Source organism: Gymnodraco acuticeps, unplaced genomic scaffold, assembly GCF_902827175.1.
Source record: "Gymnodraco acuticeps unplaced genomic scaffold, fGymAcu1.1, whole genome shotgun sequence".
In the NCBI taxonomy this organism is placed as follows: domain Eukaryota; kingdom Metazoa; phylum Chordata; class Actinopteri; order Perciformes; family Bathydraconidae; genus Gymnodraco; species Gymnodraco acuticeps.
Window position 1 is genome coordinate 130,792 of NW_022992147.1, and position 16,794 is coordinate 147,585.

Sequence of the window (16,794 nt, forward strand, 5' to 3'; positions counted from 1 at the left end):
ATGTTTGGTGAATCGGAAAATGTCGGTACCTATTTTTTGGATTTCTACAACGTAAGCAACCTTCCCACGTGAATCCTACGCACGGCATTATAAATGAGGCCCCTGGAATGAATAAACCGAAGACCAACGCACACGCTATTTGTTGTTTGTTTATATCACGCAGTCTGTTCTTCTTATCTCGGTGTATCACGCAGTATGTGGCCGTTTCTCAATCTCGAGGATGCTGGCTTGGTAGTCGCGTACTTCCAAGTCACTTCCTTCAGAAACAAAGCAAGTATACTTCCAAGCCACGGCTTCGGAAAACGAAGAAGAATGTAACAGGCTAACAAGTGTGCCACTCTCTCTAACGGTTTCAACATAAACTGTACCGAAAATAAATACCTCACGATGTCTATCTAATTATGAAGTTGCTTTAACTTTCACGGAACACATTTATGGTGATAACAAACAAATGTAACAAATGTACCAACACTACACGTTTTCTACGCCACAACATACTTACATTTAAATGTGTGCTGCGTCGGTTCAGCCATTCTCCGCAAGGGTTTTTGAAATTGGTCCGTGCGCAAAGCATTGTGGGGATTTTAAGGACGCGAAGTCTACCCATGTGCAGCCTCGAAATTTCCCCCAAACCAAGGACGCGGCCTCGGTGGAATTCCAATTATGCTGGAGATTGGAACAGTCCTTCGGCGGCACTCGATGACGTAGTATCCTTGAAATATTGGCTTGGAAGCCAGTATCCTCGAGATTGAGAAACGGCCTGTCTTCCGGTTGTTGCCTCTTTTGAATGACGAATACACGCTACCGCCGCCTGCTGGTAAGGAGAGTTATTGCCACTCACGCATGTGCAGTTTGTACGTGCTACTTGGCCGTCGGCTGAAGTCTTTGCGGTGTGTTCCAGTGCGACTGTTGGCCAAGACGCAGGAGATGTGAGGCGACACAACAATCGTGTTTCGTCGGGACGTGTTCTTGGGTGTCAGTTTGGTGTGTCTGGGCCTTAATGCTGATATATTTTCTGGAACTGCCAGTGTTTTTTAGTTAGAAATCTACAAGTTTAAACCAAAGTTGGGTTATTTAATATAGAGGTAAAGTATTTAACAAAATCTATTTCAGATGAAAGGACAGAGTCTTGCACTGTAGCACAAAATCTGACAAGGTTACAGCAGAAAAGCAATCACTTTATACAGGAAAAGACACAGGAAAAGGGAAGGTCTCAGCCAATCAAATTTTACATTACAGGCTATTCAAATGCTGGCTAGATGAGGTAACAATGCATATATGGTGATTCATTACAGGGTATTGAACATTGGTGGCTAAACAGGGGGTTAAGTATAGACATGTTAATTATAACAGGTAACATCCGTATGATAATTTGCCTGATAATGGTCGAGGTGACACCCTGTCTGTGGAAAGCTTGAGAACATTTAGTAGAAAATCAAAGTTATAGTGACCTATTTTTAATTAAAGGAGACTTATGATGATATTCGTTTGTAAGTTATGTCATCTAACATCACTTCTCCTTTTCAGGGTGTGTCTGACCCTGTGGTCGCTGTGACTCTACGAGACTCTGCATGCCAGGGTCAGTCTAACGGCAGCCACTTCCTGTTGGTGTTTCCGGTCATTTCCTGCGGGACTGAGGGTGTGTTCACAAAAAAGCCTCGAGGGGTGCAGTACAAAAACATGGTGAGAAGAAACATAATTTATAACTCTCTATAACAAATACATCTATCTATCTATCTATCTATCTATCTATCTATCTATCTATCTATCTATCTATCTATCTATCTATCTATCTATCTATCTATCTATCTATCTATCTATCTATCTATCTATCTATCTATCTATCTATCTATCTATCTATCTATCTATCTATCTATCTATCTATCTATCTATCTATCTACCTACCTACCTACCTACCTACCTTCAGAGACACAGAAGTTTAATATATGTTTTATTGGTAGTCTAATAAAGCCTAAATTAAATATATTTTCATTACATAAACAGATCTTTTATGAGGCGGTTCGAGAAAGAGAAGACATCAGTAACAGAAACAAGGCCACATTTTCACATAATAAGTCACATAATGGACGCTTAAAGTGGTGGTAAGTGGAAGTTTCCCGCTGTGAGACTCATGACCCAGGTCACTATGACCAGGAACAGTAGGGCGTCAAAGCCCAACAATGGGAAGATGCACCTGGGCAAATTAAGTGAGAGAAAATCTCGGTTTTCTAAGCAGGAAATTGGAATTGCTAAGTGATTTTAGAAAAGTAAATAGACAAAACACAGTGGCAGAAGGTGTATGTAATGAACCACTTTAACAAATGTAAAAATGTATTATACTTTCCTCTATCTTGCTTTTGAGAACTCTTGCGAGAATTGCAGTAGTCCAAAGGCAATGAATTGTATTTATTTATTTGTATTGCATGTTACTTGTTAGACGCTTTTATCCAAAGCGACTTACATACTCAATACTGTGGGCAATCCCCTCAGGAGCATTTTGTGGTGAAGTGTCTCAGGGACACAACGACATGCTGACTGCAGTGGGGTTTGAACCTGTGACCCCCTGATCCAAACACATACGCACATCCACTGCGCCACACGCCTCCAATTTCTTTATTCCACACATGGCAGTTATTTTAAAACAAAACATGTACACTTTACACAGATGTTTGTGTTGTTGCCCAAGGTGGAAAGGAGCAGGGAGAAGAACATCTTATTTGACCTGCCCCTAATTAAAAAAATACCAAAAAAATGAAATAACAATAAATAGCCACAGGCTCAAGATTTATAGAAGAACTGCCAAAGTTGGTTTTATACGAATAATCCGAATAAGGGTTAGGGTTCGGTATAGGGATGAAAATGAGTCAAAACCATAGGGTCAGAACCTATGGTCAGAACTCACTGAGGAAACTAATTTGCATATTGTCGTGTGTTAGGATCATCAGTGAGTCTCAGGGGGGGCAGCGGTAGGACTTAGGCCTCAAAAAGCCATATTTGACAGGTTACAAATCTGGAACTTTTCGTATATTTGCTGAGTGTTGGCCCAATCTTTTCGAATGGGCCAGGAGAAAAAACAGGAGTGTTGGGAAGGTGGTTAACGACAGTGACACAATTTATTTAATCTAATCTGCTACTACTACAAACAGCTGGGTGTCATCTGCATAGAAATTAGGATTCATATTATTCAGTTAATTGTTCTGTCTCCCTCTTCTCTGTTCAGGTGTTATTATGGAGGGCCGATCGTCAGTCCATTCTCACACTCAATGAGACAGAACTGAAGTCCAATATTCCCCTCAGCATACCTGTGAGTTATCTGTACATATGTGTCTTTATTCTTGTACAATAAATGAATAAGACTGCTAAACACCTTAGCTCTGTTAAGTGCCTCCATAAGCATTCGTCTGTTGTCATTTTGATTATCTAAATAGTTACCATTGTAATAAACAGTATTTAATATCATCTTACTGTGCAGTATTTAATTTTTGTTTATATCATATTCTATTTACGTGTATATAAACTTTTTGCACTATTTTGTATTTGTATTTTAATATATAACTGTGTTGCATTGTTGGAGCTGCTCGGGTCATAAGATTCTCATTGCCATTCCTACACTGTAGTTTATGTGTATATGACATTAAAACCTTTGAATCTTGTATCTAAATCGTATCCTTTACTTGTGGTATTTTCACATTTATCTTGTCATTTTCTTAAATTCTCAGATATGTTTGTTGTTTTTACATTATCATTCCTGTTTCTTGATTTGTGAAGCCCTCTGAGACAAATGTGTTTTGTGATATTGAGCTATATGAATACATTTTTAATTGAATTGAATTATAACCTCCTGTTTGTCCTCTCAGTTCAGCTGTCTGGCGGGAGTTCCCCCCCTCCTCAGATCTGTTAGTGTGGATAATGTTAACTCTCCGGAGAAAAATCCTGTCCCATGGGCAACTGAGGGTCCGGGTTCTGATCCAGGACTGAGCAACTTACCAACTCAACCCAGAAACAAATCCTGGCCTGTTCTCATTTTGAAGCTTTTTGTCACCGAGAGCTACGAACAAAGGCGAATCGGCCCCTGTGTCATAACTGCAGACCAACGTGTCTATGTGGAGGTCTGTATGTGTGCGTTGTATATCACATAACATTAGGAATGAGTTTCTATTATTTGATTCCCTAAATCAGGGGTGTCAAACTCAAATACACAGTGGGCCAAAATTAAAAAATGGGTACTAGTTGAGGGCCGGACTGGTTCAATGTTTATTGCAGAACTTATTGAAATGAACTTATTGCACATATTAAACCTGGAACTAACAAAGCTTAAATGATTGCCTATAAAAACAACATTAAGCATTAAATAATCAGTTGCATTCATTTCTTATGGCTCTATCTGCAGCTTTTCCAGAGTCATTTCTTATTATTACATTTTTCCACAGGCCAACAACAGCTTAAACAAAACTATTTCCCTCAAAGAGAAAACCAAACATGCCCTGTTATCGTGAGAGAAAGTGCAGAAGGAAACATCAATTTAAACTCAGTGTGCTGCTCTGTGAAGCTAGTTCAGATACTTGGCATCTCATCTTGGGTGCAAGGTCATCAATGTTTGGGCTCAGGCTCTGAGCTGAGGAGACCCTCAGGATGGAGTGAAGGTGTGCGTGCAATATACCGGCGGGCCAGATCTAATAGTAATTACAAATTATCCTGCGGGCCGAAATTAAATCCACCACGGGCCTGATTTGGCCCCCGGGCCTTGAGTTTGACATATGTGCCCTAAATAAACATCTTGATCGTATCTAGTAGTAGAATCTAAGCATTTAGTCCATTACCAGGAAAAACAGGAACAACTTTATTGAACATCACTTGAACCAACGGTGCGAACTTTCTTTTGATTAGTTGTAGATGTCTGTTTTGTCAATATTGTTGTAGAATTAAGCCATGAAGAAGCCATGCCTTACATAGCTTTGGATATCTCAACTAATCAACGCTATCTAGTCTTTTTTAGTTTAACTCATCAGAAAACGTAAAGCTTCAACTCTTTGATCCATTTCATGTCAGTATTCATGCCCAACTACTATGTGTCTTATTCGCTGCTGATTTGTTATCCATCTCTACTACAGATTTCAGCCAAAGGGTCCTTCATAGAAGTTGTGGAGGTGAAGTCGTGTGCCGTCTCTCCTCTGTCAGACTCAAAAAAGTCTCCTTTCTGGAGCATCATAAGCGACGGCTGTTCCTCGGACCAATCACTGACCCTCACTGCAAAAACGAAAGATGAAGATGGAGAACTGGAAGAGGAAAATGAAGAGATAGATGGACCGGGAAAAGGGCGAAATGGAGAGGTCCAACAACAACAACTTAAAGTTAACAGAAGAGGGAGAGAAGAACCAGAACCGATAGAAAAGAAGAAAGCAATGAGAGAGGAGATACAACCCCTGAGATTTAGCTTCATCCTGAGACCAGTTTATAATAACTCTGTTCAGTTCCTCCACTGCAGCCTTCTTCTGTGTACCTCCGAGTCAAAAAGAGGGGAATCGACAAAGGAGACAGGAAATAATGACTGTGAGGATGAACAACGTATTCCTCCACTTGTGTCTAGATCAACCCGACATCAGGTACACAAACATTTACACAATACAGCTATTTGTACAAAACAAGTGAAGAATGGAGTATCCTGTGAAATGCATCATGGGAATAGTGGGAAATCAACAATGGTTTGATGAGAAGATAGATATCACTCTCTTGCGTGATTGCTAAAAACTAAAACAACTAGCTGCAGAGGTTTAAAGTAACTAAAAACATTTACTCAAGTACGGTACTTAAGTACAATTTTGAGTTACTTCTACTTTACCTGAAAACTTCAATGTGTTGCTACTTTGTACTTCTAACCCACTTCAATAATTGTGTACCTTTTAGTTACTTACTTACTACTTTACAGATCTGGATGAATGATGTGAAATATAATCAAGTGTTGAATCAGACTTTAGTTCCACCTGGAGTAAATTCACAAGCTACCCTGCAGTATACAAAGTCCTTCAAACTAGCTGCACCTTTACCAGCTTTGAGAACACTTTCATGATCAATCATTATAAAACATATCATATATATTATTCTGAAATGGACCAATCTGCACAATGACTACTTTTACTGTCGCTACTTTCACTATATTTTGATGGGAATACTTTTCTACTTTTACTTGAGGAACATTTTGAATGCAGGACTTTTACTGTGACAGAGTATTCCTACACTCTGGTACTTCTACTTTTACTCAAGTACAAGATCTGAGTACTTCTACTTTTACTCAAGTACAAGATCTGAGTACTTCTACTTTTACTCAAGTACAAGACCTGAGTACTTCTACTTTAACTCAAGTACAAGATCTGAGTACTTCTACTTTTACTCAAGTACAATATCTGAGTACTTCTACTTTTACTCAACTACAAGATCTGAGTACTTCTACTTTTACTCAAGTACAAGACCTGAGTACTTCTACTTTAACTCAAGTACAAGATCTGAGTACTTCTACTTTTACTCAAGTACAACATCTGAGTACTTCTACTTTTACTCAAGTACAAGACCTGAGTACTTCTACTTTTACTCAAGTACAAGACCTGAGTACTTCTACTTTAACTCAAGTACAAGATCTGAGTACTTCTACTTTTACTCAAGTACAACATCTGAGTACTTCTACTTTTACTCAAGTACAAGACCTGAGTACTTCTCCCACCTCTGACTAGCAGACAGTTAGCTTAATTTAGCTTATCATAAAGTCTGATAAGGCGACGTTTGGCTAATCCAAGCTAACCAACTGCTACAATACAAACAATAACAGATTACTGAATTTCCAAATCGACCGATCAGAATTAAGTTGAGGCTTTGTAACACTGTTATCCTGCTGGTGGCATAGCACTGCAAACCATGTAAATAACACAAAGGCCTTCTCCTTCTCCTCAGTGTGAGATCAGAAACCTCTCCAGGCCGATGGTGGTCACCGTGCCCATCAGCTCACTGGCACCCAAAGCTCTGCATCCTCCTGCTGGACCAACATCCAAGAGACTGAGTGTTTCCCCAATGACCAGTCCAGACCCCGAGCACAGCAGTGAGTATGTTAGAACAGGGATGTCCAAACTACGGCCCGGGGGACAAATGCGGCACGCGGACCATTTTGAATCGGCCCTCAGCAAATCCAAAAAGTATAATGTAATATGGCCCACAAATGAAACTTGTGCTTGTCTTATATTGTACTTCTTAAATATAAATGTAAAAATATATTACACAGTAGTATTCATGTGTTAGAAAGACCACTTTTCAAATAAATTCAGTCAATTAAAGTTGGAAACATTTTCCAATGACTTATTTACATAACAAGCTTGAAATATACGCTTCATATTTTTCCTTATGATAATCAATCTGAGGCTTTTGTTTTAAGGGATGAGCTGCCAACACTCACAAGAATAATTTACCTACATTCGATTGATTTTGCTAACTTATAACTGAACTTATGAGGCAATATACCTCTAGTGAGCGGCCCAGCCCTTCATATATACTTCTGTATGTGGCCCTCGGTGAAAAAAGTTTGGTACCCCTAAAATAACTGTTGCTCTGTCTCAATTCAGATACTTTCCTACAGTAAGTACACTGCCATGAAAATTGACGATTGGCGCTGTTAGCTAGCCAGTAAAGGGTATGTTCGTGTTCGTCGCAAATCATTACAGACTGCCCATCAACCCAATAAGGTTAATGGTAGCTTCTTTACGCCAAGAGTAGCTACAGTGTAGATAATGAAAAACTGAAGTCACAGGCTCTTCCAACAGTGCAACATGAATATATATAGGACATAAAACAAATAAACCGGATAAAAAAGTGCAAGAGAATGATTTGAGATCTGCAAGTAAATACAAATAAAATATAAATAGTGCAGTCTAGTGCTGCTCAACTTTTTGTCCGTTATGAGAGCACCATTCAGGTACTGATTGTGCATTTAGCCATGTGTTGCATTGGGACGCTCTTATGCACTGAACACAGCAAATGTAAGTACAAGAATACGCAGATTTAGACCAAGCACAAGTCTATTTTCCATCGGTATTGTGGGTTTTCCTTTTGATTTGATTTGTGTCTCCAGGCTTGGCAGAACAGACAGGAATGTTGATGGGCGTCGTCGTCATTGCCTTTGTGATGGGGGTCAGTCTGATGGGGGGCGTTTGGTGCATCTATAAGTACACAGGTAATAAGAGCAGCTTCCTCTTGTCACTCAAAAACGTTGTCAAATTATATGTGTGTCCTTATTCCTGTGTCATACAATTGAATTGGACTAATCAAAAGCATCAAGAAATCCTTTTAAATCAATGTCACTGCTGTTGATCATGAGTAATCTGATATATTTACTCTGTTATTTTCTATCTGTGGATTATTAAGAGACTATGTAATGATATATTTTAAAGGGGCACGGCCAGCATCACCTGGAAGAGAAAGTCACTTAACAGCCAACACTCGAGAAGGCCACACCATCTATAATCTACTGTCAGCAGCTGATCAGCCCTCCAGCTCTGTGTAGAGGTAAGATCTGATGAGGACGGGTATTTAACTCAATCCTATTTTATACCCCAAAGTCTGTTAATACGTGTTATTCTTTATTTATTTGGGGTCACATTATATTAAATGTACAGTTTTGCAAATCATATATTTCTAGAGACCCGAAAATGTCAAATTAAATAAAAACGAAAAAGTACATTGGGGTTGTTTGAAATGACAAATATCTACACATGTATCTACTTAAACATATATCTTAATATGTTTTTAGTCTAACGTATTGAATATTTGTGGCACAGGGAGTGAAAAAGTAAAAATAAATCTGGGGCTTGGACTTGACGCTCTGTTAGCCGCTACTAGCATAACACACCTGAATCTCCGACTGGGCTTTCACAGACACGTTGCATTATGGGTAGCCAGAATTTTGACACGGAGGAAGAATGCATTGGAAAATAAGTCGTCTCCGGTTTTGTGGCGTCGATTATGCAACAATAAACACTGTCCATCAGTCAGGAGTAGATCACAATCTCTGTTGTTTAAATTAGACAAGCCTAAATTACTCGAGAAGGTAACTTAATTTCAAAGTTGTTGTTAAAATAAACTGTAGATGTTAGAAACATTGGCAGTTCAAGATCCAGGAGATATATCAGAACTAGGGGAGCACCTGCAGATTTCACCTCCAACGATTTTGTTCTTTTATCTCTTCCTCAGGATTTCCTGCAAATCTGAGAACTGGGACAGAGGTTTCTGTGTGTGTGTGTGTGTGTGTGTGTGTGTGTGTGTGTGTGTGTGTGTGTGTGTGTGTGTGTGTGTGTGTGTGTGTGTGTGTGTGTGTGTGTGTGTGTGTGTGTGTGTGTGTGTGTGTGTGTGTGTGTGTGTGTGTGTGTGTGTGTGTGTGTGTGTGTGTGTGTGTGTGTGTGTGTGTGTGTGTGATGTTGTGAGCCATTCTGCATCAAGTCATTTCAAAAGTTGCAGCGGACATTTATCTGGATTCAACAACATCTCACCTTTGAGTGACTTGAACAGAAACTTCATCATCACCGCCTTTTAGAGACGAAACACAAGGTCAGCGAGGCAAAGCTGCAGGACTGAGACGTCACTTTGTGTTCGTTGAGTTGGTGTTTGTTAGAAAAATATCACTAGTCACATACAGAGCATCAACTAGTTCCTGAGCAGTGTCCTTCACATGCTGATATCCAAGAGAGGGAGTTACACAGTCACAAGATGGAGGAATAGAAAGCAGTATTCAATGTTTAGTTCAGATTAGCTCCACGTCAGAAATGAGCATGCTTGTCATACGTCTCTCCATAGAGGCTGAATCATCATGTTAATCACATAGCTATCATATGCCTCAAACAGTCCTGATGCTCTTCTAGGTAATCACACATCCTGTCATGTTCACAGCTACAGTTGGGGTATACCTTTGTTATCATGTTACTCTCATATTGACAGAGGACATTCAGTGTTTTCCCAACAGTGTTTATACCGTCATCCTCACTATTCGTGTTGTAACTGTGAATCAAATGGAAACTGCGTTTAGTTGTCTGTGAATTATGTTGTGTTTTTGTGGCAAACAAGATGAATTAAACGAGCTGAAACCCATGCTGACTAGTTTTGTTTTACCTTCAAATCGCATGCATCTCATATAAAACTGGAACGGCACATGTTAAGGAAAAGGAAAGATAATTTAATGTGATATGAATCCACCTCAAACATTGAATGGGATCTTCCTTGGCCAATGCTACATCTTTCCACCAATTTCTTAAGAAAATCGGGCCAATATTCTTTCCATTATTCCACTGACAAACAGTCAAACAAACTTAAAACTTAACCTCCTTGGCCGTTAAGAAAGTGAATATGTTGGGAATACTGTAAAATATATTATTTGTGACCACAAAGCTGACATACATGCATTACACTAACATTTTGAAGTTAAAGTGCAATAATCACTCTTGTTTTTGCTCTGTTTTGGTCTCTACCAACTCCCGAAAAATACACTTAGCAGTTAAATGCTCCACAATGTTCTCCAGCTAATTGCTTAAAATGATTATGGATTCTTTCTTGGTCCATGTTACACCCTTCAACCAATTTTACAGAAAATCGTTTTTCCGTAATCCTACTGACAAACAGTCAAACAAACCCAAACACTTAACCACCTCGACTATGAAGGAAGATAATAGGTAAACAATACTGTAGAATATATTATTTGTGAACATAAGGCTGACATTAATGCATCTTACACTAACATGTCGAAGTTAAAGTGCAATTATCACTCAGGTTTTTGCTCCGATTTGGTCTCTACCAACTCCTTAAAAAAAACCTTAGCTGCTAAATGCTCCCAATGTTCTTCAGCCAATCTCTCGAAATTGTAATTTTTTCCTTGGTCAATGCTACACCCTTCCACCAACTTTCCCGAAAATCGTTCTTGTAATTTTTCCATAATCCAAGTTAAAACACTTAACCACCTTGGCTATTAAGAAAGTGAATATGTTGGAAATACTGCAGAAATATACTGTAAAAAATATTATTTGTGAATATTAGGTTGACATTAATGCATCTTACACTAAAATGTTTGTGGTTTAAGTGCAATATTTACTGTTGTTTTGGTCTCTACCAATGCTCCCCAATGTTCCTCAGCCATCTCTGGTCATTATAATGGCTTCTTCCTTGGTCCATGCACTCCTCCACCAATTTTCAAGAAAATCGTCTCAGTAATTGTTCCGTAATCCTGCTGACAAACAAGCTAAACACGAACTTCCTTGGCTATTAAGGAAGTTAACATGTTGCTAATAAGTACATTATATTATTATATATCATAAGTGAACTCAAAGCTGATATACATGCATCGTACACTAAAATGTTGAAGTTACTCTTTTCGTTTTGGTCCCTACCAACTGCTGAAAAGAATCCTCTTAGCTTCTAAACACTGCCCAATGTTCTCAAGCTAATTGCCATCTTTGTTTTTCTGCAGTTTGGTGTTGGGCGTGGAGTGGAAAGTTAATTCAATGTCTTTCCATTTTGCCCTAAAACTCCCTAATGAGTGCAGTAAGTGGGACCAAATCATAGAGGGCATCCAAACCATTAGGGCCTCTGAGTTGTGTTCTCTGTAAGGTCATACATTTGAGCTAACCCTTTCACATCACAAAAGTCTTATGATTGCATAGTTTCAACATGTTGTTGATTTTAATGTAACAACTACCCGGTGTGCTGTTGAAATGGTACTGACATTTTTTTTTTTTTTACTTTTAGAAAGTATTTTCCACATCAACCTTCTGTTCATGAAGTAGTGAAAGTGCATCCTGTGATTTGATCATCCATCAAAATAACACACATGCACACAAACTGCACATTCGCACAACTCTCTGAGAAACAAAGTTATTTGATTGGACGAGGGTCCTGTAAAAGCACTGTTTTTTGGTGCATTCTGCAAAATACAATGACCCAAATTGTTTTAATGAGAGATAATGGATACAAAGTGGTGGTGAAAGCAAGAAGCTTTGGTCACAGCATCATCCTGTCTCTCAAATGCTTTGGAGGAGGTTCAACACTGGCTGAACAACATTTGCTTACTGGTAAATGGAAAACAAACTGTATGCATGATGTTCAGTAAACGACCAGTGTTGAGATCTTCATAGTATGTTGAATATTTAAAACGAAAGTTAATTATAATCAAGTATAATCAATTATATTCTTGTATAACTCACAATAAAAATGCTTCATATTTTATGATTTTCTATATTTACAGTATTAACAAAACACAAGCGGTTTGTTAAGTTGAGTGTGTAAGGCTTGTAGTGATTTATGGGTTTCACTGATAAGGGAGAGACAGTTTCTTCCCTCACAGCAGTACACAGGGGGGGGGGGGTTCCCCTGGTATACTCTCTCCCGGTAAAAAGCTGGGTTGTTGCTCTCGGTACGGTTCTCTCGAGCTGAGTAACTATTGCTTAAATCTCTTGTGTATTGAATGCTGAGGAAATGGTTTAGATGAAAGTTTTGAACAGACTTTTTAGACCAAAACATTCTTTAAATGTGATGGACTTTTTAGACCAAAACATTCTTTAAATGTGATGGACTTTTTAGACCAAAACATTCTTTAAATGTGATGGACTTCTTGGACCAAAACATTCTTTCTTACCATTTTTATGCAGATGACACTGTTATTTATTGTTCCTCCGCTTCTATAGAGCAAAGTCTAGATTTCCTCCAGTCTGCCTTTGATGTCATACAAACCCATTTATATCAACTAAAGTTGGTATTAAATGCTGAAAAATCCAAAGTGATGATATTTTCGAATGATAAAAAGTCTATTCTACCCAAGATTTGTACTGCACAAGGGACTGACATTGAGAGGGTCACTCCTCACAAATATCTGGGATTTCTTATTGAACAGAACTTGTCTTTCAAGTTACACACGGAAAATGTTGTTTCAAAGCTAAAAATAAAATTAGGTTTCTTTTACAGGAATAAATCCTGTTTCTCTTTTCAGACAAGGAAACATTTGATATCTGCAACATTTTTACCTGTATTAGATTATGATGACCTGCTATACATGAATGCCTCTGACCAATGCCTAAAGAGCTTGGATACTGTGTACCATTGTGCCTTACGATTTATCACTGGATGTGGATATTGAGTACACCATTGCACTTTATATGCTGCTGCTAATTGGCCATCTTTGTCTGCTCGCAGACTTTCCCATTGGTTGGGTTTTATTTATAAATCTCTGCTTGGGTTGGTTCCCTCCTACATTTGCACATATATGTGTCAAAGAGAAAGTCTATATGGCCTGCGCTCCCAAGATTTTATTCAGATGCTGGTCCCTACAGTGAGAACACAACTGGGTAAAACAGCTTTTAGATATGCCAAGCTGTGGGGGACAGCTTGGAACAATGTACAGAAGGAGCTGAAACTCTCAGATTTAATCACTATGGGGGAATTCAGGTCCATCTTAAAGGACAGAGAACACGACACCATTGGTAGATGTGAGTGCTCGTATATCCTAAAATCGTTTTAAATGTTGCCAGTTTTGAATGATTTTAATAGTTTGTTTTACTTCGCATATTGACTGGCTAATGTGCCATTTTATTTGTGTTTTACAGCTGTATTTGTCTGCCTGTCATGTCTGTGTTTTTTCTGTTGTAACTTTGTACATGCTGCCCTTCTTGGCCAGGTCGCTTTTGGAAAAGAGATTTTAATCTCAATGAGTCTTTTACCTGGTTAAATAAAGGATATATACTTCTTAAACCAATCATTAATAAATGAGTTGGAATTCTTAAGCCTACCATTCTTAAATGTGTCAGGATTTTAGAACTAATTAGAGAATCTTCGCCACCACGAGGAAATTCCTTTTGAATTACGTCGGAAGACATTAATGGGTAAACTGTGAATTAAGGTTTTAGCTTAGAACATGATCACAGCATGATATGTTTAGTATGATTATAATGTTGTAAAGAGAGAAGGTAAAAACCCTGTATTAGTTTGGACCTATTTTTCTTCAAATAAACTGATCCCACCTTTTGGATTGGGACAACTTAAAAGACATCTGCGCTCTCCTCTCCTGCTTCAAAGGTAAGATTGCACCCTGCCACACTCACACTCAGGTAGGGCCACACCTCATTTACTGATATCAAAATCCTTCGGGATCGCTTAAACAGATTTAAGAGAGTTGTCTGAATTGAAACAGCAGTTAATTTAACCTGGTTCTTCGGGGAGTTAATAGAGGTGAGATCTTGCTGACTTTGGTGGATCTGAGCCAAGCAGTAAACTTACATAGACTCAATAACTTCGGTTAGGTCAATTAGTAGGTCAGAATAATTTAATTAATTAATTATCAGGACCTCACCAACTCTTACACCAGTCAACATCGAAGGATCCAATGTGTTTTTAAACGGAGCAGAATTAGAACTAGTCTCCCAGTTCAAGTATCTTGGAGTCATACTGGACTCAAACTTGACTTTTAAGAAACATATTAAGAAAGTATCCAATACCATTAAATTCAACTTGCAAAATGTTAAACAAATTAGACCTTTCTTAACTGTCAATGCTGCAAAGTCATACCTCCACTGAATGATTCTATCCCACATTGAATACTGTTTGACAAACTGGTCGTTTGCTTGTGCCACAAACCTGAAACCAATAGAACAGCTGTACAAGAGAGCTATCAAGGTGTTTGACAGAAAGCCACATTCATACCATTACTGTACCATCCTTGAGAAACACCCCCCTCCCTTAGGGGAATTCATCCACAGAAAGCACACTGGACGCTGCACAACGTCAGAAACCAGAGGAGACTGTGAGGTCCACCTTTGGACAAAATGTCCTCTCCACTAAGGGCAGCTCGTTGTGGAATAGCCTCCCAACTGAGATACGGGATTGTCCCACTCTCAAAAGTTTTAAAGGTCAACTCAAAGAATGGTTGAGAAACAAACAGATGTGCAATCACCGCTAAATGCACTTTAACACAGGGGTATCTCCTCTTGCACTTTATATAGCACTTGTATCTTCTCTTGCACTTAATGTTGTAGCTGCTACATTGTACTGCCATGTGGTTAATGCTTGTGTATGCTTCTCATGCTCTTTCTGCATATCATGTATTTAGTTTTGCTATGTTTACAAATGTCATGTTCTTATATGTTGTATGTGACGGGACTACGGATGGAAATTAGCTCAAAGCTAAAATCCGTCTCATTTAGTCTTGTAAGCATTATTTTTGTTTTAAAGTGTTCATCAATGTGCACAGTTCCGATTCAATTAAACGATTAAATTAAAATGTGTTTCCTGAAAGATGCATAATTTTATTTTTGTAAGGATGCTTCATAGATTTGAGTTAACCCAAAAAATCGAATACACAAACAATACAGCTTTAAAACTCAAAACCAAGGAGATGACGTTTGTACACAATCAATACAGTTTTATTGTCCTCTCATTTCAAAGCATGCAAGACATTACTTGAGTCATATCTTTCCGACTTTTACAATTATGAATAACTAATAATGTATTTACAAATGCCCTTTTACACACATTTTCAAGGAAATTTACAGAGTGGTGCAGGGATGATAACTTTTTGTAGACCGACCCAAAAAGATAGCATCTCCCTGGTTCCTTCGACTAGAAACCATTGGGAATTTTTCATTGGATTATTGAAGAAAATAATCTGTTGTAAACACACGTCTATGATACTGATACGTTGTGTTCAGCAGGACAATCTCCATATATTAATGCCACGCTATGATTTCTGAAGTAAAAAGCTAACATTGGGCTATAAAGGAACTACAGCACGGTCACATGACTTCCCGTCACTACTGCTAAGCTAAAGGTGGCTAATGTTGGGCTATTAAGGAACTAGAGCACGGTCACATGACTTTATGTCACCACCGCTAAGCTAAAGGCGGCTAATGTTGGGCGTGATGACGTTTAGTCGTCTCATTTAGACACTTGTTAGCAACCGCCGTTTTTAAATCCACAGGTGGGGTATTTTATGTCCAGAAACTAAACTTTGAGTCTATTTGTATTTAATTTATGTGTCTTTGTGGTTGGTTTGCCACTTTTCATAAAAGCTGTGACTTTTTTTCTTCTGTTTTGAATCACTGTAGTTGTTTTGAACACATTAAAGCTTCAGACATTCACCAGTGGAGAATTGACTGTCATTTTTTATGTCGTAAAACATACCGACACTGATCTTATTTCAGGCATCTAACCAATAACCCTTCAAGACGAGGGACTCCTAGTGCTCTGACTAATTTCCAGGTTTTAGGACTCATTCCTGCACCCAGAGGTGGGAAGTAGTGGAGTACAAATACTTTGTTACTGTATTTAAGTACATTTTTCTGGTATCAGTACTTTACTTATTTTTCTGACGACTTTGTACTTCTTACATGTTGAACACAAATACCTGTACTTTCTACTTCTTACATGTTGAACCCAAATACCTGTACTTTCTACTTCTTACATGTTGGATACAAATACCTGTACTTTCTACATGTTGAACTCAAATACCTGTACTTTCTACTTCTTACATGTTGAACCCAAATACCTGTGCTTTCTACTTCTTACATGTTGAACCCAAATACCTGTACTTTCTACTTCTTACATGTTGAACCCAAATACCTGTACTTTCTACTTCTTACATGTTGAATACAAATACCTGTACTTTCTACTTCTTACATGTTGAACACAAATACCTGTACTTTCTACTTCTTACATGTTGGATACAAATACCTGTACTTTCTACTTCTTACATTTTGAACACAAATACCTGTACTTTCTACTTCTTACATG

The 16,794-nt window shown here is 38.4% G+C and overlaps 1 protein-coding gene across 1 annotated transcript in view; it reads left to right on the plus strand.

Moving 5' to 3' along the window:
* Positions 1–10,120, plus strand: part of engl (endoglin, like) — a 28,300-nt gene extending 18,180 nt beyond the window's left edge. The window contains exons 10-17 of the mRNA XM_034203924.1: positions 1,528–1,683; positions 3,221–3,304; positions 3,858–4,109; positions 5,112–5,603; positions 6,943–7,087; positions 8,111–8,212; positions 8,430–8,544; positions 9,229–10,120. Of these exons, the coding sequence (XP_034059815.1) occupies positions 1,528–1,683; positions 3,221–3,304; positions 3,858–4,109; positions 5,112–5,603; positions 6,943–7,087; positions 8,111–8,212; positions 8,430–8,542 (1,344 nt within the window). The 3' untranslated portion in view covers positions 8,543–8,544; positions 9,229–10,120. The remainder of the gene's footprint in view (positions 1–1,527; positions 1,684–3,220; positions 3,305–3,857; positions 4,110–5,111; positions 5,604–6,942; positions 7,088–8,110; positions 8,213–8,429; positions 8,545–9,228) is intronic.
* Positions 10,121–16,794: the final 6,674 nt, after the last annotated feature.